Consider the following 17,629-nt stretch of genomic DNA (forward strand, 5'->3'; position numbering starts at 1 on the left):
CCATGCTCGCGAGACGAAAAGGCCTCTGTCGCGTGCAGCTCAACTGCTGAATCAGTTGACCGGCGGCCCTGAAATAAGACCTGGTGCGAGAAGAGAAGTCCACCCGGTGTTGCGAAATTGCGAAACCGGATTATACTGGTCATGCATTTGCCCGTCGAACGAACAGTGGCTGTCATGATCACGATGATCAGACGATTGTGTAGCAAGTTCGATTGAACAATGAGATATGAGGAGGACAAGCCATGACACATCTCTGGACGAGACAAGCGCATGGGATTGCGACTCACAAGTGTTTCCAGGAACTCCACCCACCCAGTGTGATCAGGTCCGCAAGCTGTAATCTCCCGTGGCCAGATGTATTAACAATCGAAGCAAGTACCCGGCCACGAGACACGCACTGAGAAGTGTGGGCATGAGTGGAGCTCCAATTCACGAGGATATCCGTCTGCTGTATGCTGCCGACTCGCATGCGGCCATATGGTCCGAGGCAGACTGGAACAGAACAGGTCATCTTTCAGGCCTCGTCGAACATGCGAATGCATCACTCCTGTCACTATCCGCATTGTGATACTCGGATGGTCTTCCTCAGGCCCTGTTGTGCGACTTCGGCTTGTACCTGCAGAGTGTTCCTGTCTGCGTCGCATACGAACCTGGTAGCTGGGAGGCTTCTGGCCACCGAGCCAAGATGCCGCATGCACAGCCTTCTCAAGTTGGTGGACACCAGAATCTCGACCGTTCTTCGAAAGAGAGAGGTCTTTGAACTCCTCTGTATGTGCTCCGTCCGAGCAAGGAATGACAATTGAGACGACCGTCGGGAGACATCCGGTGACAACATCCCTTGTGGCATCTGTCAACCCGGTTTGTCCTTGACACAAGGCTGCGCGTAGCAACATGACCTTGCGATCGCAATCGGTCGTCACGAGAGGATGCGGTGTTGCTCGGAGTGCAGCCGTTGGTCGGCCAGCGGAACGGCCGAAAACCTACGACACGTTGCAGCGCGAACGGTCCGAACCAAGAAGTCGAGCGGTGATGACATGCGATGAGCCGCAATTCTACGCGTCGCAAAGTGCGCACTGTACAAATGTGGAGGGGGCGTTGCACGAAATGTGGTCGCACAAACGCGTACACCCGTCGCCCATCAATGCAGCTGCCACCGTCTCGGAATTTGAGTACTTCTAGAAACGGAGTCGCACCTGACGACCATCGCAATCCAGGAATTATGCATATTGTTTGTTCCTGGATCAAGGTACGACGTGGGCTGGGCTGGTATAGAATAAGAATGCGGTCCAGATTTTTATGTAGGTGGAGACTCTCCTGCGACTACCGACGAACTTGAAGAAGCGGGTCTTCTATGGATGCTGACTTTCCGGACCTGATCTGAAAACCCGGTACGTGTATAAATCTCCTTGGACCTCCCTCGAACCCTTTCAAGTACGGACCAGCATCATGGCGAGAAGAACAATGTTCTCCAAGCGACTGCTTACTACAATCACGGCTGTCTTGGCGACCATTGCTGCTGCCACGCCGATACTAGTGAACGAAGAAGGGAATGGAGTTGAGCGAAGGCAAGCTGGCTATGCCTCCACTGCCTCTGTGAACTCCACGGCCTCATCACAATCCGCGACGAACACAACCAGCAAGCCGCCGTTCAAGGGCAAGATACCATACAAGTCTGTGATGTACTTCCCAAACTGGGACATCTATGGAAGGAACTACCAGCCGGCCGACTTACCCGCAGATAAACTGACCCATGTCCTCTACTCCTTCGCAAACGTACGACCCGAAACTGGTGAAGTCTACCTCAGTGACACCTACGCAGATTTGGAGAAGCATTACCCGGATGACAGCTGGAGCGAAACTGGCAACAATGCCTATGGCTGCATCAAACAACTCTACCTACTGAAGAAGAAGAACCGCTACATGAAAACACTTCTCAGTATCGGAGGGTGGACGTACAGCACCAACTTCCCGGTAAGTGTTCCAGACACCTTTTCGCCGCATTCCTCATCTGACCCGACTACCAGAAACCCGCGTCCACCCCTGAAGGCCGCCAGACCTTCGCAACCTCCGCCGTCAAACTCCTCAAAGACCTCGGCTTCGACGGTCTCGACATCGACTGGGAATACCCCCAAGATGCCACCGAAGCCACCAACGCCGTCCTCCTCCTCCAGGCAATCCGCTCCGCCCTCGACGAATACGCCTCAACCCTCAAACTAAAAGTCAAACCCCACTTCCTCCTCACAGTCGCCACAGCCGCCGGCCCCGCAAATTACGAGAAACTCGACATCGCAGGGATGGACTCCGTCCTCGATTTCTGGAATCTCATGGCATACGACTACGCCGGCTCTTGGGATACAATGGCAGGCCACCAAGCCAACCTTTTCAAAGATACTTCCAACACGAACAGCACCCCTTTCTCCACTGATCAAGCCGTAAATTGGTACATCCAAAACGGAATCGATTCCCGTAAAATCGTCCTTGGACTACCACTCTACGGTCGAGCTTTCACCAATACCATCGGCCCAGGAACAGCATATACCGGTGTAGGAGAAGGCAGCTGGGAAAATGGCGTATGGGACTACAAAGATCTCCCTCAAACCGGCGCGAAAGAATTCTATGATCCTGTGATTGGTGCTTCGTGGAGTTATGATCCTGCTACGAAAACAATGGTGAGTTATGATACGCCGGAAATGGCACAGCAGAAAATGGAATATATCAAAGAGAAGAATTTGGGTGGGGCGATGTGGTGGGAGGCGAACGGGGATAGTAATGTTACGGATGTTGGGGTCGGGGCTACGACGGAGGTGGGGAAGGGTTTGGCGAGAGGGTTGGTGCAGTTGACTGTGAAGGGGTTGGCGACGTTGGATGGGGTGATGAATGTTTTGGAGTATCCGGAGAGTCAGTATGATAATATTAAGAATGGGATGGTGTGAGTAGGTGGATTGATGGTGAGTTGGGAGTTGTGATGGAAGAGGAGGATGGGTGGTGTTATTTGGAGTTTGGCGGAGGGGTTTGTGGGGATGAACCTGACGACAGCACTACGAGGATTGGAGGCTTTTGATGAGGGAATGGCGTTTGGAAATGGGCATTTTTGGGAGCATAGCATAGCGAGTATGACCTGTGCGTGGCTACCGGGGAATAGATATATGATCAACGACCTGTTTTTGACTCTATGCTTTCATTGCATGCCAACACGTAACAGCCTTTGAAATGTAGGAGCGTCGACCTGTAGAAGTCCTGGAACCGGAAATTATCGTCGATCGTGGATACCCAGGTCTGACTTTCTACGAAAAAGTATCTCGTACTTGCTGCTCCTGTGGGTTACAGCTTCGCCAGGGCTTGGGACTTCTGGTAGAGCCTGCCTTGCTGCTTTTCGTCGCTTGACGTACGAGCTTGGTCAAGCTGGCAGCCACGCACTGTCCAAAACTTCCTTCGCGCAGTGGAGGCACCTTCTCGACGCATATGTAGGCCATGCTGCTAGACGCAGAACGAATCGGTGTGATTTATGTCATTTGTAGGGCTTGCCCGATACTGAACGCTCTGTAAAGAGAAGTGCTGATCTTGTTTTGAACGCCCTGGCTTCACGATTGAACGCTGGGTACGTGAATGTAGCCGCTCGCAATATCGAAGTACGTGCTCTGCACTTGCTTGCTGATCGAGGTTCGTTCCTGTAGAAATATGTCAGCAGCCGTGCTGAGAGCGTCGTCCTTACCTGTATGCCCCCCGTTGTCATGTAAACAGGAGGCTGTGCTGTGCCCTTTCTCATCAAGTATGTGCCATCCCACCCATCTTCGTTTCGTTCGATTCGCATCTTCCCTCCATCTCTACACGCTGCGATCCACCAGCCCTGGCTTCTCCAACGACCCAGCACCGAGGCTTCGACGCCATCTCCAATAACAAGCAGTGTAATCTTTTCTCCTGGCCTCAGAGTTCCTTTGGCAGACAGATGCTAACAAACGCCAGTTTCCCGACGCTTGATAGTCCCGCTCGTTCTCATCAGCGACCAGGAGGTCTGAGCCACGCTGGCTCGCCATCACTACGATCCGACCCCAAATGGACAACAGGAAGACACGCTATCAATCTGTCCATAAGCCAAAGACCCCCACATGGTCTCTTTGCTTTTTAAGATGAGTCGCCCAACCCAATGGACAGCCGCCTGGGAAGAACCCCTCCTGTCCCTCTCCATGGACTTGAGGGCATCAGGCTGTCCAAGAACGAAAGGCCGTGTCGTTTCCGATGCGACCATGGCCTGTCTAACAGCCCGTGCCAGTGGTCGCGGACGAACGGCCGACATAGGCGACTCATTCAGCGTAAGCTGATTTTTTCTGCAGGTGATGGAGTGCCACTGCGTCGAATGACCTCCTTCAACGACACATCACGACCCCAACCAAGTCGAAAGCCGTTGCATATGCGGTGCGCGACTCTCCGCATTATCGATCCACCATGCCATCCAGCTTGCAACCACCCAGCGAACTCAAGAGTCGGCTGCGCAGAGGTTCCGATTCAACATCCATGTGCGGAGCAACATCACCTGGCGACACATCACGACGTTCCCAGTCGAAAGCCACACAAGTCTGTCGCCCCCTCCACGGATATCGAAGGTCATGGTGCGTTGCCTGCTCCAAGGACCCTTTCAGAATGCAGCGCAGTTCTTCCAGTGTCCTCTTCGCCGACGGTAGACACCAGAGCCCCTGGCCGATCTTCGAACAACACATCACGACGTTCCAAGCCGACAGTCGTTCTGCAGACCCGGAAACCGACCCACTCGGCTGCATCGGAGGCAACAGCAAGTTTGCTGAGCATACGAAGGCAGGTGTAGATATATGTCCTGACAACACTTCATGGTTTTCTGAGCTTCGGCGTTGATGAAATACCACACATGGGAATATCCTTCTACACCTGCGTGGGTGGTCAGTTGGCACAGCGGCTGACCCCTGCACAGATTCCTCTTCTCCTTCGACGAAGCTTGACCAAGTCCAGGTCACCGACTCCGAGATGGCACATCACGATCTTCCCGACCGACAGCCATCTCTGCCCGCTCAACCGTCAGCCACCAACGGAACCACGCGCAACCAGCTCTTGGCGGTCGTGTCGCAGCCATCGGCAGACTTCCGCGGTATCGCGAGGAACGGGGAGGCAATGAAAGAGCAAAGACTCCGATCTGAGCGATCTGCACCGCACCACCGGCCGATGGAGGAAAGTTGGAAACCCCGCACAATGAAGGTACCTGTGTCGCCAAATTCGTCGGAGTTGTGGTAGATCAGGTCGATGGCGAGTCGATGGTCCGAGATTGTGCGAAGGAGGTAGCTCGTGAATGCCAGCCTGCTGGTTTGACAGTGCGGTAGACCTCGTATGAAATCACTCCCGCGAGGTCGTGATAACATCTTGCGCTCCAACGTGATAGGAAGACTGCCAGCACCAATAAATCTTTGCAGAATGTAGAAAAGAAGAATGTGGAAAGAATTAATAGAGAAGGCGCGGGCGGGTGGTGGACGGGAAGCTACCGTGGTTTTGGACTTGCCAGGCCATGTCTTCAACCAATTCGACTGCCAGCAGTTTTGCTGACTTCCACCTACTTTTGAGGCAGCAAGCCGCAATTACCGCTCTTACTGTATGAACAGCGACAGTGTCGTATCACAAGGTCTCTGACAGACACTGCCGGGCCAAGCCGAAACGACCAGCACATTTGCGGAGACGGCAGCGTCGCGCAGTCGTCCAGGCATCGGCCAGCATCTTCAACATTGCTGCATTCCTGTTAACGGGAAAGATTTCTTTCCTGCTCAGGTAGACTGGCTCATCGCAAGCCTGGTGTCTGAACGCGTCGTTGACGTTGGCAGTCGCGTCAACTTGGGCTTGATCCTGCGCCATCGTCAGTGCGATGGTAGGAACGGAGCTTTCCTTCGAATCCCGAGGAAATGTTGAAGAGTGCTGCGCTTCTGTCACGCTCGCAGAGGCTGCACACGCGGGTGTGAAGAAGAAGTGCAGTGTGCAGATGATACGCGAGGTGATCGCGGAGGTCAATGCGCGAACGACGACAGGGATCAGCTCCGATCGCAACTCAACGAGGCCGATGGAGGCTGAAATCCTTTGACCCCATTGATCGATGACGATGCGGCTCTTTGATCCTCCCACAGAGAAGCAAGTCGCGACCTCGTTAGACCGTACTATGGGTACGACAAGAGGCGCCATGGCTCGCGGCCAAGGCTGTCAGTGTCCTCTTACGCGGTAGGTGTTGCGCTTCACCATACTTCTCCCGCCATCAACGATCTCTTTCTAGCATCGGTCTCTGCTGGAGCGAGTGAAGGAAGTGCAGCATCGCACCGAAATCTGTATACAGAGATGCACGCCGAACAATAGACAGACAGACCGGGCTTCACCATGTCTGTAGACAAGTCCTCTACGCCGGCCAGCATGGCGACCCAAGCAGCGACCGCTCCTCACATCAACACAAACCACGATATAGCATCCGTACAGCCGACAATACGCGTAACGAAACGACACGATCGAAGTACTCTGATGTTCCTTCTTCAACACCTGATCAAGCCCTTCTCTTCGAGATTGATCTCCTCTAGCACCGAGCACCCCGCTGGGTCACCTCAGTTGACACCACATGCACAAGCCAGAAAGAGATGTGACGTTCGCGAGCGAAAGGTCGAAGACATTTACCTGTACGATCTTACCCCAAAAGACCGTAAAACGGGTGTGACAAAGGACAGGAGTATTTCTGTCACAGAAGAGAAGAAGCGCAAACGCAGGATATATTACTACTCAGGTGGAGGCTGGCAAATGCCCGCGAGCAGCGAACACTGGTACTTTGTCGCCGAGCTCGCTCAACAGCTGCACCCGCACGGTTTTGCCATTACACTGGTCTCCTACCCGCTGGCCCCAAACAGCGCTGCACCGATCTCCTTCCCCGCCATGCTCAAACAATACCGCACACTAATGGAAACGGCGCAAAACGAGGATGAAGATGTCATCCTTGCAGGAGACTCAGCAGGTGGGAACATCGTCCTCGCACTCGTCATCTCCGCTCTCCTCGAAGACGCAGAAGAGAGGACAGCACGTCCTACAGCGAAAGCCGTCATGGCTATTTCCCCTTCTACGGACCTCCGCCGCTCGAATCCAGATATGCACACCATCGCTTCGAAAGATCCGATCCTCAAAATACCGTTCGTCAAATCTACAGCGGAGAAATGGTGCGGGAATTGGCCGCCCACGGATATCAGAGTCAGTCCGTTGCATTCTTCAGTGGATGTTTTGAAGACGCGGGGAGTGAAGGTGCATGGCGTAACAGGGGGGTATGATATCCTTGGTCCGGACGCGATTTTGATGCGGGAGAAGTTGAGTCAGGCGGGCGTGGAAGGCGAGTGGTTGGATTGGGACAAGCAGATGCATGTTTTTCCGTTGATTTTTCGGTATGGGTTGAGAGAGGGGAGGGAGGGGAAAGATTGGATTTTGGATGTGCTGAGGAGATGTTGAAGTGGTGCAGGGTTGGACTGCAAGGTATATGTGAAGGGCATTTCCAAAGGCGTGGAAAGAGGGTTCTGGGCTCATTTTGGGGATTTCTATGTTCTTGCGTTAAAGAGATACCACGACAGCGAGGCCGTAAAGCAGACGGGAAGCATCAGAGATACAAAGCTGCAACGTATGGACATGTATAGAATAAGGGCTGTACAATATGCGTGCAACCAGCGACGGAATATTTCTGCATGAATCTACTTACACTTCTCTCAAAATTTGCCCAGCGTTGACTCTAGCAAGTCCGTCATGCCATTGGGAACAGCATCGAGCAACTGCAATTCAGCTTTGACATTCAGCATGAGCATAGTCTGAAGCTCTCGTCTCTGCAGTGCAGAATCTTCGTCTGCTGCTGCTCCTGTTTGCTCAAGCATTTTGACTGCTTTCGCCCTATCTCTCTTGGTGAGTGGGAGAAGGCCTTGCGTCGTGTGCGGATCAGAGTCGCCGATCCGAAGGTGTTCACTACGAAGTCCGAGCCACTGCAGCTGCGTCACGACGAGATTTTCGTTCTCATGAGCTAGGGCTTTGGAGCCGTATTTGTACACTGACAATATTGCGATGCCGTCAGGGTCGAAATCTGCTAGGCCGAAGACTGGAGGCGATGAGAAGCCATTTTTGCTCGAGGCTGTGCTGAGAAAGCGCAGTAGAGCACGAGTGGAGAGGTCGGGGTAACCCTTCCCGGTGACAATTATGCCTTCGGCTTTGATCTTTTCCCAGAATGCTGAGCTCGCTATTGAGCGGAAAGTTGCTTCCTTTTCGATGACGAGGATCCAATTCACGGAAGACATGTCGATGGAGAGGACATCCTTGAGGGTTGGGACGAGGATGCCTTCTGGGTCGGACCATGCTAATGTTGTACTGCCATGTCGACGACAAATGGTCATGGCACCGGCTACGAGGCCTTTTGCTGCTGCTGAAACGTTCAAGGTTGCTCGTGTTATGCCGAATGTGAATGCGATGTCATCGACATATCGGTCTACTTGTGTCTGACTGCCGAACAATGCCGGATCTCGGTAGTAGATGTCCCTGTGCATGTCAGTAGTCGGTGACTCGCGGGTCAACGATGGCTGAGTTGGTATACCTCTTCGAGATCACAATATCATTTCGCAGAGCTTCGTGCATGAGTTCGAGGATCCGCAAGACTACGGCTGCGAGGTGTCAGAGGCCGACGTGACATTCGCCGTGTACCACATACAGAATCGCCATGCTTCATCAGCAGTCTTTCCAGGGAAGCATAAACGTCTCGTCGGTGCAGCATCACCATTTGAGCTGGTGTTAGATCGTGGAAGGAGCGCTGTTCTTGGCCGGGTCTTCAAGGTGATGCCGATCTCAAGCTTGTCGTGCAACATAGCATCCACAATCTCTTCAAAGACAGCCTCAATTTTGTCAATCACGGCGGCACTGATGAATGATTAGAACTGCACTTCCGCTCGTATTTCGGTATGCATACTTCGGATATGCTCTTGGTGTGAGTCGTTGAGGAGGGCGGAAGTCGTTTTGCCGCACAGTATCTGCGAATGAGCCCGTGTTTACAGGCAATAAGTCAAATGCTGTAGCACCGTCGTCCTCCATTTCATCATCCTTGCCCATTGGATTACATGGCTGGCGAGCGTCATCTTCATGGTCGATGGCTAAATTAGCTGCTGCTTCAGTCAGTGACCCTTGAGATGAGGGTTCGAGCAACGTGGCTTCCTCGCCGAAGAGGTCGTCGAAGTCTTCACTGTCCATTGTGATTGTGATGATCTTCAGTACGTCGTGTGGAGAAGAGAAGGAGCCGTGATGAACATAGCGGGCAGGTGGGTAGGCAGAACGCGCTAGTGACTCGTCTTGGCACTCGACGCGTGCGCTCCTGCTGCTCCCGAGCGCGTTACTTTGGAGAAGCCGTCAACAACTGAGACACTTCTCACGCACCGCATCTTGTCCTGTCTCTGCTTCCAATCTCTTCTGAGGATACATTGCGAGGCTCGTACATATGGCGGACGTTCTGTCTTCCCCAGTTGCACCCAACATTCGAAAACGCCCACTGGAAGACGAGTCACCCGATCACAGACCGATCAACCTCAAGGGCACCCAATTCATGATGCCGACACCGCCGGATACAGAGAATGAGCGTTCCAGCAATGCCAGTCCTGGTGGCAGCGTCGGACAGGACCGCCACGAACGCGCTGCGTCTCCCGCGTTGAGCACGAGCACAGCATTGAGCAGCGTCGTAGATATCGCGTCCAGCAGCGACTTGCCGCCTTCGACTGGAATACCCCTTCAATCGACCGCTCCCGTATCTACCTCAGCTTCCACTAGCGGACCTCCTCCAGCGAAGCGAAGAAAGCTCACACCTGCCGAGAAGCTGGAGCAAGCCCAGGCGAAAGAGGCAAAGGCCCGCGAGCGTGCTGAAAAGAAGGCTCTAGCGGAGGAAAAGAAAGCACAGGCCGACGCCGAGAAGGCGAAGAAGGATGCTGAGCGGGAGGAGAAGAAAGCTCAGGTAGACGAGGAGAAAGCCCGCAAAGCTGAAGAGAAGCGTGCAAAGGCTGAAGAGAAGGAGGCAAAGAAGCGCGAGAAGGAGTTGGAGGAGGCCAAGAAACAAGAGGAGAAGCTTGCCAAAGAGCGCAAGCAGATGCGTCTGGGTGCTTTCTTTGGTGGCAAGCCGAGTACCCCAGCGAAGCGCAATGCAGATGGCGAAGAGAACACACCTCGTTCTAGGCGGAAGTCGTTGTCTCTCGAGCCTTTCGATGCTGTCGCAGATCAGATCAAGTCGACCGCATCGCCTGTCAAACGCAGCCCTGCACCACCATCGACCAAGAAACCCGTGCTTTCCGACTACCAGAAGACGTTCCTGCCATTCGAGGCCCCGAAGCACACCTTCCTTGCCCAGGCATCGTCAAGAAACCAGGAAGCCGATCAAGATCGCTTCGATCACGAGCTCAAAGATCCTCTGGTTCAGGAGAAATATGATCTTGGTCTGGTACCTTCGTACACGAACGTCGACAGCTACTTTGGCGAGCTGCGTAAGTCTCGCCGTGGCAGGAGAGGTCACCCCAACGTCCGGAAGGTTTTTGAGAAAGCTCAAGGCACCTTGAAAGAGCCGATAGATCTGACTGAAGAGACGTCGAACGAGTCCCCAGACGCAATCCTCCGCAAGGTGGACATCAAGTATGTGCACTTCAGCGAGGACGTGCGACCCGCATACTGCGGAACATATACCAAGATTACTTCACCGAGGACCACTCGACGTACAATGCGCAATCCCTTCGCCCGATCACGACCGGACACGGATTACGACTACGACTCCGAGGCAGAATGGGAAGAGCCCGAGGAAGGTGAAGAGCTTGGCTCGGACGATGATGAAGAGGCCGACAGCAATGCCGATGCAGACGAGATGGACGACTTCCTCGACGATGAGGACGACAAAGTAAAGGGAAAGCGCAAGCTGGTCACGACAGAACTTGTTCCAGACTGTTCAGGACTCTGCTTTGCCAACGAGCATGGGAAGGTACTGACTGTGAACGGTGCTCCTGCGACAACGCAACCAGCTGTGATGGATGGTATGCGCATGGGATTCCTGATCCCAGGCTTCACCGGCATGACCATCGATCCATTCTCCACGTCTTACTGGGATAAACCTGTATCTGCTGCTCCTTCGGCATCTGCTAAGCAGCCAACGGCAAGCACTGCGATGGCACCTTCTCGGAAGCCTCTTGAGCCCAGGCTTAACTTCAACCACTCCGCCGAGTCTGCTGTATTCGCTTTGATTGGCGCCGCTGAGGGCGAGAAGGGTCCTATCACAAGCACGACTGCACTGACGCCGGCTGTTAAGCGCGGTCGCAAGCCACAGCCAAAGACTTTGAGCAAAGAAGATCTGGAGGAGCTGAAGGAGGCGGTAGTCGGCAGCCCGCTAGGCAAGCTTGAACTTCACAAGGGTTTGAAGGCGAGGTGCGTATTTGGTCCCTCGTTGCACCGACTGCTTTCGCTGACCACATCACAGATTTCCAAAATTGACGAACGAGGCTATCAAGGAGAACCTGAGCAGTCTCTTTGCACAGAAGGGCTCTGGCAAAGACAAGACTTGGGTTTACATCGGAGACTTGTGAGCTGCCAGACTGCACGAATTTGCATTTGACCGAATAATGCATTCTGCTTTATTGTACAGGACACTCCTGAAAAGCATGGCGAATAGCGATGTACGGATGTGGTAATGACAGAGCGAGCGGCAGGTTGACGAAGCATTATTATGATCGAGCTCACTGCATGTAACGATGGCAGAATTCACAGATAGATGCTTCTAACATCGATCCCTACGCCTCGCCTTTTGAAGCCTCCACGATGGCAGTTTCCGAGTCCCCCGACAATGTTCTTTCATCCGCCCCAAGCATCCTCGCGTGTTCCTGCAGCACGAACGGCGAACGTCCAGTCTGTCTCGGTTGTGGGAAGACGGTATGCAGAGCCCAGTATACTGCCAAAGCCGCGAAAAAGCCATAAAAGTAAGTCATCTGATAAATGTGATCCCATCCGCTGTCCGCTGCGGTACCTTGCACTGATCTCGCAAAGCCTGGCAGAACTGGCCAGATACCCATCGTCCAGGCCGCGAAGCCTCTCCAGTTGAAGCCAGCGATTCCCCAATATGCACTCGAGCTGTTCCCCGTATACAGATCTCCCACATAGTAACCTCTCCTCCTCACCAAGAAGTAATCCGCAATCACAATCCCCGTCATCGGACTCAAGAACACAGACCATCCACTTAAGACAGTAATAAACGTCGTCGGCTTCGTCACATAATTCCAAGGACAAATCGCAATCGCGATCACAGAGACAAAATACCCTCCTCGTCGGATGTTTATCCATTTGGGACAGAGTGCTGCGAGATCCATTCCTGCTGAAACACAATTGAGGACGATGCAGAGGGCTAGTTGACTACAGAGAAATCCTAGACCAGCGAAGAATGTTCCGGCTCGGGTGGCTGGCGAGAGGGACGTCTGTTGAATGTGCAGGAGGAGTTCGAAGGGGTTCCAGAGGTAGACGCCGTATATCTCGGCTGTTGCGGAGGTTATCAAAAGGCCGCAGACGGCGGTGAGACAGATCGTAAGGGGAGCCATGATCAGTTGGCCGATGAGGGCGGCGTTGGCTGGGAGGGATTAGTTGATTTGATGGTTTGGCAGGTGGGAGAGGAGGCCTTTTGGGACCCGGGTTCAGATCGATGACTGCGCAAGTGCGGAATAAGCCCAAGGAAGAGAGTGATGAAGAGGGACTTACGAGTCTTTGCGTAACGAGTCCAGTCAGATTGTCCAAGACAGCCAGATGCTTGGGACCCGATGATCGATTGCAATCCGTATAGCGCAGCCCACGACAGAGCCGATCCTTTGGCTGTTGAAGGAGTGTACAGCAGTTCACCCGGTCCATTGCTTGTTGCAATCGCCCACCCAAGCATACCAAACATGGTGCAAGTGATCATCACGAACGTAACCTGTCACGCATTTCATCAGCATCCCGTTTCCCACCAGAGTATCTGAGTCACCCACTCGAAACGGCATCTGCAACCTCTCCGGTGGAACCATCAAACACGGCATGAAAATGACCAGAAACACGAAAAAACTAATCAAACTCGCCGTATCAACATTCGCGCTCTCTGGCAAAGTATTCCTCAACTCAATCCATCTCCTTCCCACAAGCGCCCCCAAAATAATCTTCACAGCCTGCCCACCCCAATACATCTGAATACCCAACCACACAATCGCCGTCACAATCCGATTCAGAACCGGCCAAAACCCACCTCTCATGCCCCAACTCGCTCGACACAGAACAGTGAAACCAAGATATTCGTGGCTTCCAGGCCATCCTGCTAGGACGGCGATGATGGCGGAGATTAATGCTACGCCGACCATGATGCCCATGGCTTGGGGAACGGAGAGGCCGAGAGCGAGGAGAGAGGAGCCGCTTGTCCAGGCTGTGGTGTTGATTCCTGCGATTACCCAGTAGCCGGCGTAGCCTTGCCATGTCGAGGTTCGGCGGGAGGAGGGGATGGGGATTAGATCGCGGTTGCACCAGAAAGTGTTGTGGTAGTTTGCGTTTGGGTCGATGGGGCATTCGAGGCGGTGGGCCCAGTGGGCGAGTTTGGATTCGGGAGGTCGTTTGGTCATGTTTGGGCTTGATGTGTGAGAGGTGAGGCGGAAGTTGATTGTGTGGTGAGTGCCGTTTGAGCGCTGTGAAAGCTGGACTTGATCTTGTATTGCTGAGAGGATATCGAGTGCCAGCATGCATCAGCTTGGCCTATCTTTCGATCAATCCTGGTCTTGACATGCATGTGAAGCTCGAATGAATTGAGCGTAGGTCGACAGAGACGTGGCGTTTGTTTTCAGTAGAACAATCTTCGCACTCATCTTGAAAGTGTATTGTAAGCAGAACTTGCCAGTTGGAGCGATCGCGTTGCACACGGAAGCTGATCGACACCAGGGCTGAACTGGAGGATGCTGAAGCTTTCACAGCTGGCCAGCCCTGATGAAACCCTGTTGAAGCTGAAGCTTGGTGGAGCTCTATCTATCACTCTGATAGCTATCGGCAGGCTTGAGGTATACATCTTTGCATTTGTTTACAGCTGCGGACAAGCTAGTCTCAGGCGCATCTCGTGCATATCGTTTCGTGGAAGGCGCAGAAGATACAGGCGAGACTTCTTCAACGAGCGTAAACGAGAGAAGCCAGCCTCGTGAAGTCACGACCAATACCAAAAATGGGATCAGTCGGCGAAGCCGCGCCCAGTGCAAAGGCAATAATTCCCATCATTGACTTCTCGAGATGGATGCAACCCACGACCGCCGAGGATCGACTCGCAGTTGCCAAAGATCTGATAGCAGCTTGTCAATCTGTGGGCTTCGTCTATATCACCAACCACGGGCTATCACAGGATCTTCTCGATGAAGCATTCGCCATGTCTCAAAGGCTATTTGACTTACCTCTCTCCGAGAAAATGAAGGCACCGCATCCGGACGGACCTGAAGTCCATCGTGGTTACTCTTTTCCTGGCCTTGAAAAAGTCTCCCAGTACTCCGGTGGCGACGAAGCAGAAGGGGAAAGGCTGCGTGCAGTCGTGGATGTCAAGGAATCGTATGAAGTTGGTTCCGAAGACAACAAGCTTCAGCCGAACGTTTGGCTTCCAGAATCCAGCTTGACGGATTTCAAGAGGTGCACGACGTCCTTCTACTGGGCATGCAATTCTGCTGCGCAGGAGGTATTGCGATGCATCGCCACTGGCCTGGGCCTGCCCGATGAAGAATTCTTCGTCAAACACTGCTCGGGACACAACAACCAACTGAGGCTCCTGCACTACCCTCCAGTCCCAGCTTCAGATATCGAATCGGGCAAAGCGTCTAGAATCTCCAGTCACAGCGATTGGGGCATAATAACTCTTCTGTTTCAAGATGACTGCGGCGGCCTGGAAGTCGAGCACCCTCTCAAGCCCGGAGAATACATCCGTGCAACGCCACTCAAGAATGCTTGCGTGATGAATGTAGGAGATCTGTTGATGAGGTGGACGAACGATATGCTCGAGTCAACGCTGCACAGAGTGACACTGCCGCCTTTGGCTGACCGTTACTCTGTCACAGACAACGAGCAAAGGATGACAAGGGCTCGGTACTCGATACCATACTTCGTGAGCGCGGATCCAGAGGCGGTGATAGAGTGCCTGCCGGAATGCTCTTCGCCAGCAAGGCCAGCAAAGTATGTGCCTGTGACGCAGGCTGAGTACGGGAGGATGCGAGCAAAGGTGCAGTACCGTAGTAAACCTGCGACTTAAGCGTGCCAAGCAAGTTAGCTGGAAAAAATAGCTCATGATAACTCTCTGAGCAGCCATGTTTCTCTCTCTTTGTCTTTACTCAGTTCCTCGTCGTGAGCCAGTTTCCAATCTGTGGCAGGTGAGAACCCGCATCTGCGCAGACATTTCACACTTGCTTCATTACCAGTGTTGACCTTGGCGAAGAGAGAATGATTCGGAAAGCGTTCCAGATACCATGTGCAGAAGGCCTTCGTGGCTTCTTGAGCAAAGCCTTTGCCCCAGTATTCAGGACGAAGAGAGAAGCCTATCTCTCGAGGACGAAATGTCCCTATGAGCCCGACTAGCTCTGACGAAGGCTGGGCTGTGATGGCATGAATCAAAGTAGGCTGTTGCGGATCTGAGGCGTTCACTAGCACGAGCAGATCATCGAGCATTTGTTCCGAGCGCTGCAACGTCTCATTGGGTCCTTGCTTGCTGTATCACCATCAGGAGAGTCTTTGTGCGTAGAAGCGGGCTTCGTACGTCCATCTTGTTACTTGTGGGTCGGATTGGAGTTTGTGAAAGGCAGTCAGATCATCTTCTGTGACTGGTCTGAGAAGTAGTCGTTCCGTGACAATTTCGTGTGACATGTTGCAAAATGTGAACGGAAGTACATGTATACGGGCTTGAAAGTGTTGTTGGAATGTGACGACTGCTAGAGGACTAGTTCTACGTCATGCCGTAGCGGATTGCAGGGACATAAAACCACATCCCGTCGTCAACAACTCATCCACTGTGCTGTTCATCTGCATCACCATGAATCGACTATTCCGGCCAGCATGGACCGCTGGTCGCCAGTCTCTCCGCTTCAATTCTAGACAATTGACGCGCCGTCTCGAATCTACTCAGTCCACTCCACCAACCACGAAAGAATCCGCACGCGTTGCGCGCATTGAATCACGTTTACCCAAGTTCTTACGAAGATTCGTGGAGCCACTGCGCAATGCTCCGTTCTCCCACATATCTGCCTTCCTAATCCTCCACGAGATCACAGCAGTCGTACCTCTGCTCGGACTGGCAGCAGTCTTCCACTACACCAATTGGCTTCCGCCGTTCATCAGCGAGGGAAAATGGTTTAGCGATGGCGTTCAAAAGTTCGGGAACTATATGCGGAAGAAAGGGTGGCTGAGCGGCGAAACAAGGAGCGGGAAGTGGTTTGGAAAGGGCGAGAAGGGCACGAGACTCGTTGCGGAGCTTGCTACGGCATATGCGATCACGAAGCTTCTGATCCCCTTGAGGCTTATCGTGAGTGTCTGGGCTACACCGTGGTTTGCGACGCGGACTATGCTGCCTGTCACGAATTTCTTGAGCAAGCGGTTGCGGCCTGTCACAAATTTCATGAGCAAGCTGTTGTGGCGTAAGAAGGCCGCGACTGCTTCGTCAGGCGCTGCTGCTGGCACTGGAGCGACAGGTGCTGGAGTGGTGCCGAAGAAGTGAGTGTCATGAAGGACGACGAACTCCACTTTCCTGCACATATCCGATTACCACGGGACTTCACCACTCTTGTCACTGCTAGCTGGACTGAGACACCTGTACATCTAGCTCTGCATCGGGCTGTCCGCATTTGGCTCGTGGTTGGCCTTGAAACAACTACCATCGGCACAGGAGGACTTACGCCAGTCAAAAGGACTTCGCCATTGAAGGGTCAGCAATTCACTCCGGGCTATCGGTACCATTTTTTTTTTTCGATCGTATGGATTCTCCCGATAAATCCTGGGGTGTCCTTCGAAGAGAAATTCAGCTCTGTGCCTCTGCTGCGTCCAGATGCCCAGCTATGGCACCTTGCAGCTGCTCTTCCACCTCATGGGAGCCCGATGAGATACGACGTTTGCGAGACACAACCTAGGCTCGTTTGCTGAGAGTGTGTTTCGAATCCTGCAATAGGCTTCGATAGAGCCGTCGCTACTGGGCAGTCAGAAATCTCAGCGTGGTGAGTGCTCAGACAGAAAGCATATGGTGCAGGAGCAGAAGTACTGAGCAGAGACAGAGACTTGCCAAGCCCGACTATATAGCGTCAACGCTAAAACAGGTTCGCGTGGTTGGGAGTGCATCTACTTGATGTGAATGCCACAGAAAAGGCGTGCCAGAGAGCTCACAGCTCAGGCGAAGACTCGTGCCTCATTTTTTACCGAACGCCAGTTCCTGATGATCCCCGCCTCAAGTGCAGCCAGATTGAGTCCGGAGCGGGAAGTTGAGCTTGAAGTTGTGGTACAATGTATCAGGACATGCCATGCTTAAGCGTTTGCGAGTGTCTCGAGCTTAGCACAGTTCATTCGACCCCATTGGCTTCAATGTTGTGAAACCTGCAATTCA

General features: G+C 53.2%; 9 protein-coding genes across 9 annotated transcripts; 5 read left to right on the plus strand and 4 right to left on the minus strand.

Annotated features, from left to right (window-relative positions):
- Positions 1 to 1,446: 1,446 nt before the first annotated feature.
- Positions 1,447 to 2,933, plus strand: RHO25_011258 (uncharacterized protein; the record flags this gene model as incomplete). Its single annotated transcript, XM_023601888.2, has 2 exons — positions 1,447 to 1,971; positions 2,025 to 2,933. 2 exons carry the CDS (start codon positions 1,447 to 1,449, stop codon positions 2,931 to 2,933), a joined length of 1,434 nt encoding a protein of 477 aa, XP_023451127.1.
- A 648-nt stretch (positions 2,934 to 3,581) lies between these two features.
- RHO25_011259 (uncharacterized protein) lies at positions 3,582 to 3,811 on the minus strand (the record flags this gene model as incomplete). Its single annotated transcript, XM_065603389.1, has 2 exons — positions 3,582 to 3,668; positions 3,713 to 3,811. 2 exons carry the CDS (start codon positions 3,809 to 3,811, stop codon positions 3,582 to 3,584), a joined length of 186 nt encoding a protein of 61 aa, XP_065459461.1.
- Positions 3,812 to 6,378: 2,567 nt separating this feature from the next.
- RHO25_011260 (uncharacterized protein) lies at positions 6,379 to 7,479 on the plus strand (the record flags this gene model as incomplete). The annotated part of the gene is made up of 1 exon (XM_023601887.2): positions 6,379 to 7,479. One exon carries the CDS (start codon positions 6,379 to 6,381, stop codon positions 7,477 to 7,479), a length of 1,101 nt encoding a protein of 366 aa, XP_023450707.1.
- Positions 7,480 to 7,730: 251 nt separating this feature from the next.
- On the minus strand, positions 7,731 to 9,246 carry RHO25_011261 (uncharacterized protein; the record flags this gene model as incomplete). The annotated part of the gene is made up of 4 exons (XM_023601886.1): positions 7,731 to 8,544; positions 8,600 to 8,660; positions 8,714 to 8,919; positions 8,969 to 9,246. 4 exons carry the CDS (start codon positions 9,244 to 9,246, stop codon positions 7,731 to 7,733), a joined length of 1,359 nt encoding a protein of 452 aa, XP_023451133.1.
- A 244-nt stretch (positions 9,247 to 9,490) lies between these two features.
- Positions 9,491 to 11,603, plus strand: RHO25_011262 (uncharacterized protein; the record flags this gene model as incomplete). The annotated part of the gene is made up of 2 exons (XM_023601885.2): positions 9,491 to 11,445; positions 11,498 to 11,603. 2 exons carry the CDS (start codon positions 9,491 to 9,493, stop codon positions 11,601 to 11,603), a joined length of 2,061 nt encoding a protein of 686 aa, XP_023451132.1.
- Positions 11,604 to 11,807: 204 nt separating this feature from the next.
- RHO25_011263 (uncharacterized protein) lies at positions 11,808 to 13,646 on the minus strand (the record flags this gene model as incomplete). The annotated part of the gene is made up of 3 exons (XM_023601884.1): positions 11,808 to 12,634; positions 12,763 to 12,973; positions 13,029 to 13,646. 3 exons carry the CDS (start codon positions 13,644 to 13,646, stop codon positions 11,808 to 11,810), a joined length of 1,656 nt encoding a protein of 551 aa, XP_023451131.1.
- A 587-nt stretch (positions 13,647 to 14,233) lies between these two features.
- Positions 14,234 to 15,298, plus strand: RHO25_011264 (uncharacterized protein; the record flags this gene model as incomplete). Its single annotated transcript, XM_023601883.1, has 1 exon — positions 14,234 to 15,298. One exon carries the CDS (start codon positions 14,234 to 14,236, stop codon positions 15,296 to 15,298), a length of 1,065 nt encoding a protein of 354 aa, XP_023451130.1.
- A 32-nt stretch (positions 15,299 to 15,330) lies between these two features.
- RHO25_011265 (uncharacterized protein) lies at positions 15,331 to 15,906 on the minus strand (the record flags this gene model as incomplete). The annotated part of the gene is made up of 2 exons (XM_065603390.1): positions 15,331 to 15,751; positions 15,800 to 15,906. 2 exons carry the CDS (start codon positions 15,904 to 15,906, stop codon positions 15,331 to 15,333), a joined length of 528 nt encoding a protein of 175 aa, XP_065459462.1.
- A 166-nt stretch (positions 15,907 to 16,072) lies between these two features.
- On the plus strand, positions 16,073 to 16,753 carry RHO25_011266 (uncharacterized protein; the record flags this gene model as incomplete). Its single annotated transcript, XM_023601882.2, has 1 exon — positions 16,073 to 16,753. The coding sequence occupies one exon, from the start codon at positions 16,073 to 16,075 to the stop codon at positions 16,751 to 16,753; it is 681 nt and encodes a 226-aa protein (XP_023450580.1).
- Positions 16,754 to 17,629: the final 876 nt, after the last annotated feature.

Source organism: Cercospora beticola, chromosome 7 (assembly GCF_033473495.1).
Source record: "Cercospora beticola chromosome 7, complete sequence".
NCBI lineage: Eukaryota > Fungi > Ascomycota > Dothideomycetes > Mycosphaerellales > Mycosphaerellaceae > Cercospora > Cercospora beticola.